This window comes from Pseudophryne corroboree, chromosome 3, assembly GCF_028390025.1.
Source record: "Pseudophryne corroboree isolate aPseCor3 chromosome 3, aPseCor3.hap2, whole genome shotgun sequence".
Taxonomy (NCBI): domain Eukaryota; kingdom Metazoa; phylum Chordata; class Amphibia; order Anura; family Myobatrachidae; genus Pseudophryne; species Pseudophryne corroboree.
This window is the reverse complement of record NC_086446.1, coordinates 753,666,943-753,684,995: the sequence shown is the minus strand read 5'-3', so window position 1 is coordinate 753,684,995 and position 18,053 is coordinate 753,666,943. Positions and strand designations below refer to the sequence as shown.

The following is an 18,053-nucleotide window of genomic DNA, read 5'->3' as shown; positions in this document are numbered from 1 at the left end:
TGTATATATATATATATATATATATATATATATATATATATATATATATATAAAATCGTACTCCGATTAATGCATTCATTTCTCTAAACGTCCTAGTGGATGCTGGGGACTCCGTCAGGACCATGGGGATTAGCGGCTCCGCAGGAGACAGGGCACAAAAATAAAGCTTTAGGATCAGGTGGTGTGCACTGGCTCCTCCCCCTATGACCCTCCTCCAAGCCTCAGTTAGGTTTTTGTGCCCGTCCGAGCAGGGTGCAATCTAGGTGGCTCTCTTAAGGAGCTGCTTAGAAAAAGTTTTAGGTTTTTTATTTTCAGTGAGTCCTGCTGGCAACAGGCTCACTGCATCGAGGGACTTAGGGGAGAGAAGTTCAACTCACCTGCGTGCAGGATGGATTGGCTTCTTAGGCTACTGGACACCATTAGCTCCAGAGGGAGTCGGAACACAGGTCTCACCCTGGGGTTCGTCCCGGAGCCGCGCCGCCGACCCCCCTTGCAGATGCTGAAGATTGAAGGTCCAGAAACCGGCGGCAGAAGGCTTTTCAGTCTTCATGAAGGTAGCGCACAGCACTGCAGCTGTGCGCCATTGTTGTCACACACTTCACACCATTAGGTCACGGAGGGTGCAGGGCGCTGCTGGGGGCGCCCTGGGCAGCAATGTATAATACTTTTTATGGCTAAAAAATATATCACATATAGCCCTTGAGGCTATATGGATGTATTTAACCCCTGCCAGATATCTCAAACTCCGGGAGAAAAGCCCGCCGGAATAGGGGGCGGGGCTTATTCTCCTCAGCACACAGCGCCATTTTCCTGCTCAGCTCCGCTGTGAGGAAGGCTCCCAGGACTCTCCCCTGCACTACAGAAACAGGGTAAAACAGAGAGGGGGGGCACTTTTTTTGGCGATATTTTATATATTTAAGCTGCTATAAGGATACAACACTTATATAAGGTTGTTCCCATATATATTATAGCGCTTGGGTGTGTGCTGGCAAACTCTCCCTCTGTCTCCCCAAAGGGCTAGTGGGGTCCTGTCTTCAATAGAGCATTCCCTGTGTGTCTGCTGTGTGTCGGTACGGGTGTGTCGACATGTATGAGGACGATGTTGGTGTGGAGGCAGAGCAATTGCCGATAATGGTGATGTCAACCCCCAGGGAGTCGACACCGGAATGGATGGCTTTGTTTATGGAATTACGTGATAATGTCAGCACATTACAAAAATCAGTTGACGACATGAGACGGCCGGAAAACCAGTTGGTACCTGCCCAGGCGTCTCAGACACCGTCAGGGGCTGTAAAACGCCCTTTACCTCAGTCGGTCGACACAGACCCAGACACGGACACTGAATCTAGTGTCGACGGTGAAGAAACAAACGTATTTTCAAGTAGGGCCACACGTTATATGATCACGGCAATGAAGGAGGCTTTGCATATCTCTGATACTGCAAGTACCACAAAAAGGGGTATTATGTGGGGGGTGAAAAAACTACCTGTAGTTTTTCCTGAATCAGAGGAATTGAATGATGTATGTGATGAAGCGTGGGTTAACCCAGATAGAAAAGTGCTAATTTCAAAAAAGTTATTGGCATTATACCCTTTCCCGCCAGAGGTTAGGGCGCGCTGGGAAACACCCCCTAAGGTGGATAAGGCGCTCACACGCTTATCAAAACAAGTGGCGTTACCGTCTCCTGATACGGCCGCCCTCAAGGATCCAGCTGATAGGAGGCTGGAAACTACCCTAAAAAGTATATACACACATACTGGTGTTATACTGCGACCAGCCATCGCCTCAGCCTGGATGTGCAGTGCTGGGGTGATCTGGTCGGATTCCCTGACTGAAAATATTGATACCCTGGATAGGGACAGTATTTTACAGACTTTAGAGCAATTAAAGGATGCTTTTCTTTATATGCGAGATGCTCGGAGGGATATTTGCACTCTGGCATCGAGAGTAAGTGCGATGTCCATATCTGCCAGAAGAAGTTTATGGACACGACAGTGGTCAGGTGATGCGGATTCCAAACGGCATATGGAAGTATTGCCGTATAAAGGGGAGGAATTATTTGGCGTCGGTCTATCGGATCTGGTGGCCACGGCAACGGCCGGGAAATCCACCTTTTTACCTCAGACCCCCTCCCAACAGAAAAAGACACCGTCTTTTCAGCCGCAGTCCTTTCGGTCCTATAAGAACAAGCGGGCAAAAGGACAGTCATATCTGCCCCGAGGCAGAGGAAAGGGTAAGAGAGGGCAGCAAGCAGCTCCTTCCCAGGAACAGAAGCCCTCCGCGGGTTCTGCAAAGCCCTCAGCATGACGCTGGGGCTTTACAAGCGGACTCAGAAACGGTGGGGGGTCGACTCAAGAATTTCAGCGCGCAGTGGGCTTGCTCACAGATGGACCCCTGGATCCTGCAGATAATATCTCAGGGTTACAGGTTGGAATTCGAGAAGTCTCCCCCTCGCCGGTTCCTAAAGTCTGCTCTGCCAACGTCTCCCTCAGACAAGGCGACGGTATTGGAAGCCATTCACAAGCTGTATTCTCAGCAGGTGATAGTCAAGGTACCCCTCCTACAACAGGGAAAGGGGTATTATTCCACACTATTTGTGGTACCGAAGCCGGACGGCTCGGTAAGACCTATTCTAAATCTGAAATCTTTGAACCTGTACATACAAAAATTCAAGTTCAAGATGGAGTCACTCAGAGCAGTGATAGCGAATCTGGAAGAAGGGGACTTTATGGTGTCCCTGGACATCAAGGATGCTTACCTGCATGTCCCAATTTGCCCTTCACATCAAGGGTACCTCAGGTTCGTGGTGCAAAACTGTCATTATCAGTTTCAGACGCTGCCGTTTGGATTGTCCACGGCACCTCGGGTCTTTACCAAGGTAATGGCCGAAATGATGTTTCTTCTACGAAGAAAAGGCGTATTAATTATCCCTTACTTGGACGATCTCCTGATAAGGGCAAGGTCCAGAGAACAGCTGGAGGACGGAGTAGCACTAACCCAAGTAGTGCTGCAACAACACGGGTGGATTCTGAATTTCCCAAAATCTCAGTTGACCCCGACAACACGTCTGCTGTTCCTGGGAATGATTCTGGACACGGTTCAGAAAAAGGTGTTTCTTCCGGAGGAGAAAGCCAGGGAGTTATCCGAACTTGTCAGGAACCTCCTAAAACCAGGAAAAGTGTCTGTGCATCAATGCACAAGAGTCCTGGGAAAGATGGTGGCTTCTTACGAAGCAATCCCATTCGGCAGATTCCACGCACGAACTTTTCAGTGGGATCTGCTGGACAAATGGTCCGGATCGCATCTGCAGATGCATCAGCGGATAACCTTATCGCCACGGACAAGGGTGTCTCTTCTGTGGTGGTTACAGAGTGCTCATCTGTTACAAGGCCGCAGATTCGGCATACAGGACTGGGTCCTGGTGACCACGGATGCCAGTCTGAGAGGCTGGGGAGCGGTCACACAGGGAAGAAACTTCCAGGGAGTATGGTCAAGCCTGGAGATGTCTCTTCACATAAATATACTGGAGCTAAGAGCGATTTACAATGCTCTAAGCCTGGCAAAACCCCTGCTTCAGGGTCGGCCGGTGTTGATCCAGTCGGACAACATCACGGCAGTCGCCCACGTAAACAGACAGGGCGGCACAAGAAGCAGGAGAGCAATGGCAGAAGCTGCAAGGATTCTTCGCTGGGCGGAAGATCATGTGATAGCACTGTCAGCAGTGTTCATTCCGGGAGTGGACAACTGGGAAGCAGACTTCCTCAGCAGACACGATCTACACCCGGGAGAGTGGGGACTTCATCCAGAAGTCTTCCACATGACTGTGAACCGTTGGGAAAAACCAAAGGTGGATATGATGGCGTCTCGCCTCAACAAAAAACTGGACAGGTATTGCGCCAGGTCAAGAGACCCTCAGGCAATAGGTGTGGACGCTCTGGTAACACCGTGGGTGTTCCAGTCAGTGTACGTGTTTCCTCCTCTGCCTCTCATACCCAAAGTACTGAGAATTATACGGCAAAGGGGAGTAAGAACGATACTCGTGGCTCCGGATTGGCCAAGAAGAACTTGGTACCCGGAACTTCAGGAGATGCTCACGGAAAATCCGTGGCCTCTACCTCTAAGACGGGACCTGATTCAGCAGGGACCGTGTCTATTCCAAGACTTACCGCGGCTGCGTTTGACGGCGTGGCGGTTGAACGCCGAATTCTAAGGGAAAAAGGCATTCCGGAAGAGGTCATCCCTACACTGGTTAAAGCCAGGAAGGAGGTGACTGCACAACATTATCACCGCATTTGGAGAAAATATGTTGCGTGGTGCGAGGCCAGGAAGGCCCCCACGGAGGAATTTCAATTGGGTCGATTCCTACATTTCCTGCAAACAGGATTGTCTATGGGCCTCAAGTTGGGGTCCATTAAGGTTCAAATTTCGGCCCTGTCGATTTTCTTCCAGAAAGAATTGGCTTCAGTTCCTGAAGTCCAGACTTTTGTAAAAGGAGTACTACATATACAGCCCCCGATTGTGCCCCCAGTGGCTCCGTGGGACCTTAATGTAGTTTTGGATTTTCTCAAATCCCATTGGTTTGAGCCACTCAAATCGGCGGATTTGAAATATCTTACATGGAAAGTAACCATGCTACTGGCCCTGGCTTCAGCCAGGAGAGTGTCAGAATTGGCGGCTTTATCGTATAAAAGCCCATATCTGATTTTCCATTCGGACAGGGCAGAACTGCGGACGCGTCCTCATTTTCTGCCTAAGGTGGTGTCAGCGTTTCACCTGAACCAGCCTATTGTGGTGCCTGCGGCTACTAGCGATTTGGAGGATTCCAAGTTGCTGGACGTTGTCAGGGCATTGAAAATATATATTTCAAGGACGGCTGGAGTCAGAAAATCTGACTCGCTGTTTATACTGTATGCACCCAACAAGCTGGGTGCTCCTGCTTCTAAGCAGACGATTGCTCGTTGGATTTGTAGCACAATTCAACTTGCACATTCTGTGGCAGGCCTGCCACAGCCTAAATCTGTCAAGGCCCATTCCACAAGGAAGGTGGGCTCATCCTGGGCGGCTGCCCGAGGGGTCTCGGCATTACAACTCTGCCGAGCAGCTACGTGGTCGGGGGAGAACACGTTTGTAAAATTCTACAAATTTGATACCCTGGCTAAAGAGGACCTGGAGTTCTCTCATTCGGTGCTGCAGAGTCATCCGCACTCTCCCGCCCGTTTGGGAGCTTTGGTATAATCCCCATGGTCCTGACGGAGTCCCCAGCATCCACTAGGACGTTTAGAGAAAATAAGATTTTACTTACCGATAAATCTATTTCTCGTAGTCCGTAGTGGATGCTGGGCGCCCATCCCAAGTGCGGATTGTCTGCAATACTTGTACATAGTTATTGTTACAAAAAAAAAAAAATCGGGTTGTTCTTGTTGTGAGCCGTCTGTTCAGAGGCTCCTACGTTGTCATACTGTTAACTGGGTTCAGATCACAAGTTGTACGGTGTGATTGGTGTGGCTGGTATGAGTCTTACCCGGGATTCAAAATCCTTCCTTATTGTGTACGCTCGTCCGGGCACAGTATCCTAACTGAGGCTTGGAGGAGGGTCATAGGGGGAGGAGCCAGTGCACACCACCTGATCCTAAAGCTTTATTTTTGTGCCCTGTCTCCTGCGGAGCCGCTAATCCCCATGGTCCTGACGGAGTCCCCAGCATCCACTACGGACTACGAGAAATAGATTTATCGGTAAGTAAAATCTTATTTAAAGACTACCATATGGTAAATTATAGTTAAGGTAATCCTTTCTGGGGACTTTGACCAATGAATACTAGTTACTAGCCCATCAAAATGACGGAACAACGTAACCGTTATGTCAGCGCTTGCAGCTGTGCGCGCCCAAAAGGAGCAACACTTGAATTACTCAGACAGGTGCCATCTAGTGGCCGCCGGTGCGCACAACACTTGAATGTAAGGATCTGCATTAGCCGTTTATTTTATAGGATTATAATAATAATTTTATTTATATAGCGCTCTTTCTCCAATAGGACTCAAGGCGCTTAACAGATACATAGCATAATTATGTCATAAGCGGTTCCTTCCTGGTGGATTGTGATGCAAACTTTTTTTATCTTAAAGGTGTCGCCCCTCCCGCCGCTCCATCAAGCCCCGATTGCAAGCCTGTTATTTCAGGGCCCTTGCTAGGGAAATCCAAGTCTTTGCATGGTCTGGCGAGAAGCCGCTCTTCACCTTTGAAGACCACAAAGCTCATTGAGGCGATACCGTTACCACGGAGCAGACTGAGAAACCAGAATGGGTCTGTCACACACGTGGCATTGCCTCCTGTCCATGTGGCATCGGGTGAACACGATTACTGCTTCCTTTCTGCCTCCTGCCGTGAGCAGAGTCCAATCACTGATGGTAACCGTGTGACCACCGTAACACTGACCCCGCCAGCTCAGTGCGAGGAAGGGTCTCGCTGGAATGTCAAGCACCATCAACATATTACAATAAAGCCCATAGTGCAGTTCAACACACAACAGAAGAAATCCCCTCTAAAGCTGCCTGCATCTAGTGCACCTTCAGTTGTCCCCAACCAAAGTACGGACTGTGGCTTGGTGAAGCCAGAAGCACCTTATAAAAGTATCCAAAAAGATAGTAATGCTCCTCTGGACCATAGGATACCTGCTACAGCAGAATCGGCAGGAAACGGTCCACCGGGCTCAGTATTAAGGTCCTCCGACCCCTTGCCTTATCACAGTGACTGTGGAGAGAGTAGAACTGATGTAAAAAGGGAGAACTCTGTGTCTCGGAGGTCTCTGCGCTGCTACAGGAAGTACACCAGATCCCCCAGTCCCCAGCAATCTACAGGGAGCGAGCGGTCAAGTCGTAGTTGTTCCGGTTCATCCTCCTCTTCTTCTTCAACGTCTCGTTCAAGATCCCCTCCATCAAAGAGGAGAAGAACGTAAGTCTATAGTTTGGCTTTTCACACTCTCTAATCTGTTAAATGCAACATAAAGGAGGGAATTCTATGCAGTCTGGTACCACAGATCCGCTCCATTCACATTGCAAGTTTTGCCTCGTCCCCCCCCCGCATAGATGCGCAGGAAAACTTGCAATGGCTGTGGTGCAGTAGCCTGCTGCTATGTGCATGTTCAGCCATGATTGTATTCTCCCTTCCCAAAATGTTTTTCTCGCTTGGTTCTATTCTGTAGTTTAGAAGAGAGATTGTCCAGGGAGTTCTTGTGAAGCAAACCACCTTAATGGTCCCCTTTTGGAAATGATCACTGGATATTTAAGTGTACAACTTGTTTTTTCTTGGTTAGTGCATAATTATTAGGGACTTGTCTTTCTACACTTGACGGAACCTGTACCTGAACCCGTAAGGACTGGCCAGGGAAACGGCAAAGGGGATCCAGTTAGTGGCCTTGTGATGTTTGTGTAATGCTTTATGTTGTACCAGTGTTCTATGGTGTTCTTATGTCTTCTAAATTGTACACTCTTAATTTAGTCCACAAATTGGGATTTTTGAATAGTTTTCAGGTCTACAGGAATAATTCCCCAAAATATCTTTCGAGAACTCTGGATGTAGCCCACTAAAACCATGCTGCTTGCTTTTTAGCAATGACTGCCCAAACAGAATTAGTCAGGTGTGTAAGAAGTATGGTACATATATTCCGTTCTTTAAATGATTTGCTCGTACGCGAGTCCACATACACCTATCCTAAAATTGCACCACAGATTTTGCTACTTAGCTGCACCATGCATCCCGTCACACACTTAAGTCCCCTACACACTGGCCGATTGCCGGCCGAGGTGCCCGACCGTTTTTTCACTCCCCACACACCCCCGTCACCCGGCCCCATAGCCCTCCATGCTAATATAGACGATATTGTCCATATTCGCTTGCAGGCATAAACGCGCCGACACCAACGAATGAATGAGCGTGGGGCCGCGTATCGTTCATCGTTGGTGCCTACACACTGATAGATATGAACGATATCTCGTTCATTAATGAATGAGATCGTTCATATCTTTCAGTGTAATTGGCCAGTGTGTAGGGCCCGTAACTGTAGGTAGCAAATCTGCATTTTATTTGCATCACTAATGAGACAAAAGTACGGGTGTCCTGGATACTGCAATGCATTCTGCCACTACGTGCTGTGCTTAACCTGCGACTTTAGAATTTTGTCGCAAAAGAATTGGTGTAAACTTAGGACACTCTTAGCGACTTTGGATCTAGATATGATGTAATTATGGAGACATTAAAAGTATGAAAGTCTGGGAATCGCTGCCTGTGGCGGAGCACTTACAGATGTGTCCTGCTACAGTGTTGCTGGGTATAGCAGCTTACTGTAGCGGGACTGCGATATGTACGCACTGCGCCATACCGCTGCATACGCATTGCTGGCCAGCTCCCATTCACTTCAATGGGGTGGCGGGTGCAAGTCACTCTATGCATCTAGCCCCATATGTCACAAAAAGCTAGGTGTATGAGAGGACATCTGTAAGCATGACATATCCTCAGAACAGCCACTAATAGCTTTGGCTTTGAACTGGCCGTTGCATTGATATTGAAAATATATCGGATGGCTTTTACCTATTGAAAACTTTCTAGCGCAGAGTGGAAACCATCTTTTCAGCAAACACCTTTCGTGTTAATAGCCCTGATATTTCCACCACCTAGAATTGCTGGACTCTGAATTTGTGGCTTAAACTCTGTTGAAGTCAATTCAGGCTCCAGGTCGGATCAGTCACAGTCTGGATTCTTACTATGAAGAGGCACGGCAAGAGCGTTTTGTATGTAAATAAACCTCACCTTGCCCCCTTGTGGTGGTTTAGTGGCATTTCATTGTTCTTCCCTGCTGTTGCTAGAGGTGATATGCAGCTGTCGTGATGCCAAGGGGAGATCATTTGCTGTGAACGGAATAAGCTGTTGGCAGTGAGCGCAAGTTGCCGTAAGATAGATAACGATAAGAGAAGCACCGCAAGTTGCGTCCTCAATCAGTCTAATATCCCACCAGCTGAAAGAGCAAGCAAGAGCTGGGATTACACAGTCATTAGCCGGCTGTTGGGCTACAGTAAAACCGGTCCCTTAGTTTTGTTATACTCTGTGTGGATAAAGTGCAGGCTTGGAGTTGTGCCTCTTGCTACCCCTTTGCCCGCTGTGTCGACCTGTGTGACCTTTCTGGTCCTGAGCGAGCCTGTAATGTAAAACATCTGCCGTATAAAACCGGATTCATGGTTGTTTATGTCACACATGGTGCATGGGAATTTAGATGCACGCTCTATGTCTCACTGAGTGACCCTGATTCAGACAGTCTGTAAGGGACTGTTGTAAGCTTGCCGCATGTACTTGGCTTCTATCGTAATCTCAGATCCTTTCCCCAGATATCGATCAAGAAGTCATCATAGACGGTCATCCTCCAGGTCCAGCTGTGGTACAGACAGCTCATCTAGATCTTCCTCACGCTCATGTTCTTCATCGTCCAGCCTCTCTAGATCACGGTCCAGATCGCCCTACCGGCAGAGCTACCGGAGCAGAAGTAGGAGGTAAGTGAGCTGTGTAGGGTACATGGGCTTGGTATATGCTGACCTGATGTGCATGCTCACATCCTGGGTAAATGGCGTTACTAAGTTCCACATTGTAACTGCCGGCTTCCTGCGTGGCTGCTCCTCACTTTCTTCATAGACTGCACTACATTAGCTGGGACTTGTAGTTCCAAAACAGCTGGTGAAGAGCATACTGTGCAGTGCATTACAGTGGGATTGCATGTTCTTTCAATTAAAATAACTAAAAGCTGGAATGTTTATCTTACTGTGCTCATGTCACAATGACTAGCCCAGTTCCAGAAATGATAAGCCAAATTCTTTTATTGCAGCGTTCCTCTCTTGTCTGATTAACCTTATCGGACTGTTTCTGCAGGCCAGCGTTTCATAACTCGTTGACACATTTTACTTTAAAATAGTTAATTGCATTTCTCATACGTCCTAGAGGATGCTGGGGATGCTTCAAGAACCATGGGGTATAGACGGGATCCGCAGGAGACATGGGCACACTATAAGACTTTGAATGGGTGTGAACTGGCTCTTCCCTCTATGCCCCTCCTCCAGACTCCAGTCAGATTCTGTGCCCAGTGAGACTGGATGCACACTGAGGAGCTCTCCAGAGTTTCTCAGAAAAATACTTTGTTAGGTTTATTATTTTCAGGGAGATCTGCTGGCAACAGGCTCCCGGCATCGTGGGACTGAGGGGAGAGAAGCAGACCTACTTCTTAAGAGTTCAAGGGCTCTGCTTCTTAGGCTACTGGACACCATTAGCTCCAGAGGGTTCGATCACTACGGTACGCCTAGCTGCTTGTTCCCGGAACCGCGCCGCCACCCCCCTCACAAAGCCAGAAGATAGAAGCCGGGTGAGTATGAGAAGATCAGAAGACTTCAATGACTGCAGAAGAGGTACTGCGCATCGGCCGCGCTGCGCGCCATGCTCCCACACATAGCACGGCAGGGCGCAGGGGGGGCGCCCTGGGCAGCATGAACACCTCAAATCAGACTGGCATGAGTTATAACAGTGCCCCGGGCACTAGTTAAGGGACCCCCGCCAGTATAAACATATTTTTAAGCGGGACTGAAGAGCGCCATGTAGAGGCCGGGGCTTAGCCCACACAGCTCTGACCAGCGCCATTTTCTCTCCTCAGAAGCTGCAGAGACGCTGGCCCTGTCCTCCACACTGCTGTACAAGTAACGGGGTGCAAAACGGGGGGGGGGGGGGGGGGGGGCATAAATAATTTGGTGCTGATTTGTATATGTATATATGTGTATATATAGCGCTAACAGGTCTGGGCAGTTATTTTACTGGCATCAGTACCAGGATAGGTGCTGGGTGTGAGCTGGCAGAACTCTCTCTGTGTCTCTCTTGCAGGCTTTATTGTGGGTCTGTCTCCTATAGCCCCAGTGTGGTTGTGGGTGTCGGTACATGTGTGTCGACATGTCTGAGGCTGGAGTGGGGACAGAAAATACTGCAAGAGTGACCGTGTCAGCACCGCCGACGGATGATTGGGTGAATATGTTGAGTGTTTTAAACGCAAACGTGACTAAGTTGACTAAGAGATTTGATAGATCTGAGTCGAAGAACCAGACATGGAGGAAATCCATGGAGGATGCTCTGTCACAGACCCAGACCCCTTCGGGGTCACAGAAACGTGCATTTACCCAGATTACAGATACCGACACGGACTCTGATTCCAGTGTCGACTATAGTGATGCCAGATTACATCCAAAACTGGCTAAGAGTATTCAGTACATGATTGTGGCGATAAAAGACGTATTATATATCACTGAGGACCCTGCTGTTCCTGATACAAGGGTTTGTATGTGTAAAGTAAAGAAACCTGAGGTAACGTTTCCTCCCTCTCATGAACTGAACGCACTTTTTGAAAAGGCTTGGGAAAAGCCTGACAAAAAGATACATGTGCCCAAAAGAATTCCAGTGGCATATACGTTCCCCTCTGGGGACAGGGAAAGGTGGGAGTCAATCCCCACGATAGACAAAGCTTTATCGCGTCTATCCAAAAAGATGGCGCTTCAGTCTCCTGACACGGCAGCCCTAAAGGATCCTGCGGAACGTAAGCAGGAAAATACCCTAAAATCCATTTCTGTCACTACAAGGTCGCTACTCAGGCCTGCCATTGCTTCGGCATGGGTGAGTAGCGCTATTGAAAAGTGGGCAGATAACTTGTCATCTGAGGTAGATACCCTAGACAAGGGATAGTGTGCTTTTGACTTTGGGTTACATCAGGGACGCTGCAGCATATTTAAAAGAAGCTGTAAGGGATATTTGCCTTTTGGGATCAAGGGCCAATGCCATGGCAGTCTCGGCAAGGAGAGCATTGTGGATTCATCAATGGAATGCTGATACTGACTCAAGAAGGCGATGGAGTCTCTACCGTTTAACGGTAAGGTCTTGTTTGGTGACTGCCTCACTGACCTGGTGTCTACGGCCACCGCGGGTAAGTCTTAATTTTTACCTTATGTTCCTGCACAGCAGAAGAAATCGCCTCACTATCAGATGCAGTCCTTTCGGGCCAATAAGTTCAAAAAAGGACGTGGGTCCTCCTTCCTTGCTGCGAGGGGGAGAGGAAGGGGAAAAAGGTCACAGGCTGTGGCAAGTTCCCAGGAGCAGAAGTCCTCTCTGGCTTCTACCAAATCCACTGCATGACGCTGGGGCTCCTCTGCGGGAGTCCGCACCAGTGGGGGCACGTCTCAAACTCTTCAGTCAGTTCTGGGTGCTCTCGGACCTGGATCCTTGGATAGTAGACATAGTAACCCAGGGGTACAAATTAGAGTTTCAAATCGGCCTTGCCAGCTTCTCTTCCAGAAAGGGAGATAGAAAGCGATGCGATACTAAAGTTGTGTCAAAATCAAGTGATTGTCACGGTACCCCCGTCTCAACAGGGGGAAGGTTTTTATTCGAGCTTGTTCGTGGTCCCGAAGCCGGATGGCTCAGTCAGACCGATTCTAAACCTAAAATCCCCTCAATTTCTTTCTGAAGAAAATTCAAGTTCAAGATGGAGTCTCTATGAGCAGTGATCTCCAGTCTGGAGGAGGGGGAGTTTATGGTGTCGGTCGACATAAAAGATGCCTACTTACATGTCCCCATATATCCTCCACATCAGGCTTACCTGAGATTTGCTGTGCAGGATTGTCATTACCAATTTCAGGCGTTGCCGTTTGGTCTGTCCACGGCTCCAAGGATTTTCACCAAAGTAATGGCGGAAATGATTGTTCTCCTGCGCAAGCAGGGAATCACAATTATCCCGTACTTGGACGATCTCCTCATAAAGGCGAGGTCCAAGGAGCAATTGTTGAAGAATGTTGGCCTTTCACTGACGATTCTGCAACAACACGGTTGGCTCCTAAACTTGCAAATAAATTGCAGTGTTTTTCTTCCAGTGGAAAAAGCTCTAGCAATACAGAACATGGTAAAACAGATTCTGAAACCGGCAAAGGTGTCAGTTCTTCACTGCACTCGGTTGCTGGGGCAGATGGTGGCGGCCTACGAGGCCATTCCGTATGGCAGGTTCCATGCCAGGGTTTTTCATGTCTCACCTGGACATGCACCGGAAAATAATTCTACTTCCCAGGACCAGAATTTCCTTTCTGTGGTGGCTGCACAGTTCTCGCCTTCTGGAGGGAAGCAGGTTCGGGATTCAGGATTGGGTCCTGGTGACCACAGATGCAAGCCTCCGAGGCTGGGGAGCAGTCACACAGGGAAGAAACTTTCAGGGAAAGTGGTCAAGCCAGGAAGCTTGTCTACACATAAACATTCTGGAATTAAGAGCCATCTACAACGGCATACTGCAAGCAGAACATCTTCTTCGAGATCTGTCGGTCTTGATTCAGTCAGACAACGTGACAGCAGTGGCGTACATAAACCGCCAAGTTGGAACAAAGAGCAGAGCGGCGATGGCCGAGGCCACGAAGATTCTTTGCTGGGCGGAAAGACATGTCAGCGGTCTTCATTCCAGGAGTGGACAACTGGGAAGCAAGACTTCCTCAGCAGACACTATCTCCATCCAGGAGAGTGAGGTCTTTGCAGAAGTGACAAGTCGTTGGGGAGTTCCTCAAGTGGACATGATGGCGTCTCGCCTCAACAAGAAACTTCAGAGATATTGTTCCAGGTCAAGGGACCCTCAAGCGATAGCGGTGGATGCCCTAGTGACACCGTGGGTGTTTCAGTCGGTCTATGTGTTCCCTCCACTTCCACTCATTCCAAAGGTGATAAAAATTATAAGAAGAACAAGGATTCAGGCAATCCTTATTGTTCCGGATTGGCCAAAAAGGGCCTGGTATCCAGATCTTCAGAAGTTGCTCATAGAAGATACCTGGCCTCTTCCTCTTCGGGAGGACCTGTTACAACAGGGGTTGTGCGTGTATCAGGACTTACCGCGGCTGCGTTTGACGGCGTGGCGGTTGAACGCCAAATCCTAGCCCGAAAGGGTATTCCCAGTGAAGTCATTCCTACACTTCTTCAGGCTAGAAAAGTAGTAACGGCAAAGCATTACCACCGTATTTGGAGAAAATGTGTATCTTGGTGTGAATCCAAGAAGGCTCCTACGGAAGAATTTCACCTGGGGCGTTTGCTCCATTTCCTACAAGCAGGTGTGGATGCGGGCCTAAAGTTAGGCTCTATTAAAGTACAGATTTCGGCCTTGTCGATCTTTTTTCAAAAAGAATTGGCCTCCCTTCCAGAAGTTCAGACCGTCGCAAAAGGGGGGGTTCACATCCAACCTCCCTTTGTGCCCCCGGTGGCAGCATGGGACCTTAATGTGGTGTTGCAATTCTTGCAATCACATTGGTTTGAACCTTTGCGCAAGGTTGAGTTAAAATTCCTTACTTGGAAAGTGGTCATGTTGTTGGCCTTGGCGTCTGCAAGACGAGTGTCTGAGTTGGCGGCTTTGTCTCACAAAAGCACATATTTGATTTTCCATGCTGATAGAGCGGAGTTGAGAACTCGTCAGCAATTTCTGCCAAAAGTGGTTTCACCATTTCATGTGAACCAGCCAATTGTGGTGCCAGTGGCTACTGACGCCTTGGCGGAGTCAAAGTCTCTCGATGTGGTCAGAGCTTTGAAGATCTATGTTGCCAGAACGGCGCAGATTAGGAAAACAGAGGCTCTTTGTCCTGTGGGCTCCCAACAAGATTGGGGCTCCTTCTTCTAAGCAGACTATTGCACGCTGGATTTGTAATACGATTCAGCAGGCTCATTCTACGGCAGGATTGCCGTTACCGAAATCGGTGAAAGCCCATTCTGCCCGGGGAGTCTCGGCGTTACAACTTTGCCGAGCTGCTACTTGGTCGGGTTCAAACACCTTTGCAAAGTTTTACAAATTTGATACCCTGGCTGAGGAGGACCTTGTGTTTGCTCATTCGGTGCTGCAGAGTCATCCGCACTCTCCCGCCCGTTCTAGAGCTTTGGTATAAACCCCATGGTTCTTGAAGCATCCTCTAGGACGTATGAGAAAATAGGATTTCTTTATCATCCACTAGGGGTCACTGGAGTACTCTTGGGATATGGACGGGCGTAGCCGAACAAGGGCACTGAATATTTAAATTTAGGACCCTCCCCCCCCTCCATATCCCCGAGTACCTCAGTGTACGACCTCAGTGTTTTTTCGGTGCTCACAGCACGAACAAGGCTTGTGGTATATCCACACTTGGATTTTTATTTTTAAATTTTTATTTTTAATTTTTATTTTTACACTTAGCACATCCCTTCCCAGTTTCTGGAAAAACATGGGTCCGGGATAGTGCCGCTGCACGGGCAGCGAATGGCGTGTCGGTCCTCACAAAGAGCACCCTCACAGCCACAGGCGCTACAAGACAGCGCATGGCGTGTCGGTCCTCACAAAGAGCACCCTCACAGCCACAGGCAGACTGTCTCCTACTGCAACTGGACGGAGATTACAAGCCCCGTCACAGCCAGGAGGAGAGCTGAAAACTGGACGGTGCTTACAGTAAGAAGCCCCGTCACAGCCAGGATGGAAGCCCCGTCACAATCTGGACGGAGCTTACAGAAGTGCGACACTAAGGTATGGTGGGGGGGGGTCAGGGCGGTCAGCTCACGCTGCCGCCCTGCTGTGTGGGAAAGCATTTATTTTTACCGCTGCTTTGCCCGCCGCTTACAGAGACCCCGCTGAACGAGAGAGCGGCCGCACGTCACTCACAGACGCCGGCCGCTCGCCCAGCCAATGTACCAGTACTCTGCACTGTAACGAGCGGCCGCACGTCACTCAGACGCCGGCCGCTCTTCCAGCAGGGGTGATAACCGAGCGGCCGCACGTCACTCAGACGCCGGCCGCTCTCCCAGCAGGGGGGTGATAACCGAGCGGCCGCACGTCACTCAGACGCCGGCCGCTCTCCCAGCACGGTAACCGAGCGGCCGCACGTCACTCAGACGCCGGCCGCTCTCCCAGCACGGTAACCGAGCGGCCGCACGTCACTCAGACGCCGGCCGCTCTCCCAGCCACTGTACGCGAGCGCCGCTCAAGCAGCCACTCTGCGTACCCGGGTCTAAAGCTCCGAGCGGCCGTACGTCACTAAAGACGCCGGCCGCTCTTCCAGCGCTGCACCCGGCCACTGCTGTATGAGGCGCCGCCCGTTCCTAGGGCTCCCCGGCGCAATATAGCAGCGCTCCCCGGGTTTCCCCAAGCTCCCTGCACTCGCTTCCGGCGCTGCACAGGGAGAAGCTACATCACAAGCAGCGCGGCTGCGGGGGGGGGTGACGGTGAGTAAAGCCCATAGCAGCAGCAAAGGCTGCATGGGTTAATACACTGCTCAGTTCTAAATAAGACACTGCTCAGTTCTAAATAAGACAGTTTTTAAACAAGTTATTTACCCATAGCAGCAGCAAAGGCTGCTTGGGAATAAGATATGTTGGATAATTCACTGCAGGCAGTGTTGAGAAAAGCCATAGCAGCAGAAGGCTGCATGGGGTAAGACTGCTTAGTGTTTAAACAGTTAATGAAAATAACTGGAAGGCTAACTAAAGTATAAGGCTGCATAATGTATTGTAAACTGCACGGAGTTTACTGGATAATAGACCTGTAACTGTAGAATAGGCTATTGAGCCTATATTTAAGGTATAATAGGCTATTAAGCCTATATATTAACGCTGCAGCAGGTAACCTGTCCTGTGATTTTCAGTGGAAGCATGGCATGAGGTCATTTTAATCATTGCTGTTCTTCCAGGTTATAATTCCAGACCCATACACCTATACTCCACAAGGAGGCGCAGGGGTGTTAGTAGGAATTTTTGGTTCAGGTTTTCACATAAGTTAGCCATGTAATCTGTATTTCTAATTAATTCTAGAACATTCCTGCCCTACATCTCTCAGCCACCAGAGGCGCAGGGAAGTTAGTAGGAATTTGGTTCGGGTTTCATATGCCCATGTGAACTGCTTTTCACATAAAAGAAAATGTTTTGATTTCTCTTCATATCTAATAAATCTTTCGTTTGTTGCTAAAGATTTCCGTAGAGAGAAACAAGCTTGATAACATATATATATATATGACACATAATAACTTCATTAAGTCGTGCAAGTGTCTGTCTATTGCCTATTATTTTATGGTGTCTGTCTACATAGCGAGTAAGGCTATAGTGCAGACTAGAAATAATTTTAAAAATCCTATGTTAACATTGGCAATTCAAATTAAAAGAGCGGTAACATCGGAGTCTCGGAATGACTCCGCCAGCCCTAACAAAAGACAGTCTTCCAAAGGGCCAATTTTCCTTTGGGTACCAGAGTGTTTATTTAACTCGATTCTATGTCAAATTATAACTACGAGTGAAAAGGTACATTAGACCAGCACTCAGATAGTGCGGGGGGGTTGTTAACAACCATACATAATCGTTTCCAAAAGGACGCGACCCGCCATTGCTAGATGATTTTCTGTCAAAAACCCAGGATACATTTGGGTCACTAGAATCTATGTATCAAACAATGACGATCACTGGTAAAAGAAGCCGCAGAGTATATCTGTAAAGCTTCTGCTAACGCCGGTTATTTTCATTGTCGCTAGTTAAGCGCGACAAGGCCAGAGCCTGGTTGCTCATAAATTTGAGTATATTTGTAACGGCGTTTTATCCCTTTATAAGGAACAGTCACGCCTTGTAACGACAGGACGTTACAGTCAGCAAGCCAGTGGTTTGATGACTTCTTTTACAATTGTGGAAGCGCGTCTTTACATGTTACATTTGCGAGGTTTCAGGACTTCAACTCATACAGGTCTCAGCTATTTACAGCTTAAAGGACAAAACTGCCTCTGTCAAACGGTTGGCAGGTTGTCATTTAGTCTTTGCTGGTTTATAAACCAGGCAGTAGTACGCCAACAGAGTCAGAGTTACTTATTCCCCTCTGTTTGAGCAAAACCAAACAGCTCCGTTGCAATATCAATCAGCAAGTCATTTACTACAGTTAGAAAATGGATTTTCTGCGGTTAGTATTGGCTTATTGGAGCCACACAATTGCAGAATTGCATTTGAATGCGTATTTACCCAGTCCGGTTTG

At 48.6% G+C, this 18,053-nt stretch overlaps 1 protein-coding gene and 1 non-coding gene across 2 annotated transcripts in view; both read left to right on the top strand.

Moving 5' to 3' along the window:
* Nucleotides 1–18,053, top strand: part of LOC135056783 (peroxisome proliferator-activated receptor gamma coactivator-related protein 1-like) — a 69,116-nt gene that overhangs the window by 38,722 nt on the left and 12,341 nt on the right. The window contains exons 8-9 of the mRNA XM_063962361.1: nucleotides 6,124–6,949; nucleotides 9,376–9,537. Of these exons, the coding sequence (XP_063818431.1) occupies nucleotides 6,124–6,949; nucleotides 9,376–9,537 (988 nt within the window). The remainder of the gene's footprint in view (nucleotides 1–6,123; nucleotides 6,950–9,375; nucleotides 9,538–18,053) is intronic.
* On the top strand, nucleotides 16,962–17,078 carry LOC134899955 (U5 spliceosomal RNA). The gene has a single exon (XR_010173481.1). It is a non-coding gene; the product is annotated as a U5 spliceosomal RNA (small nuclear RNA).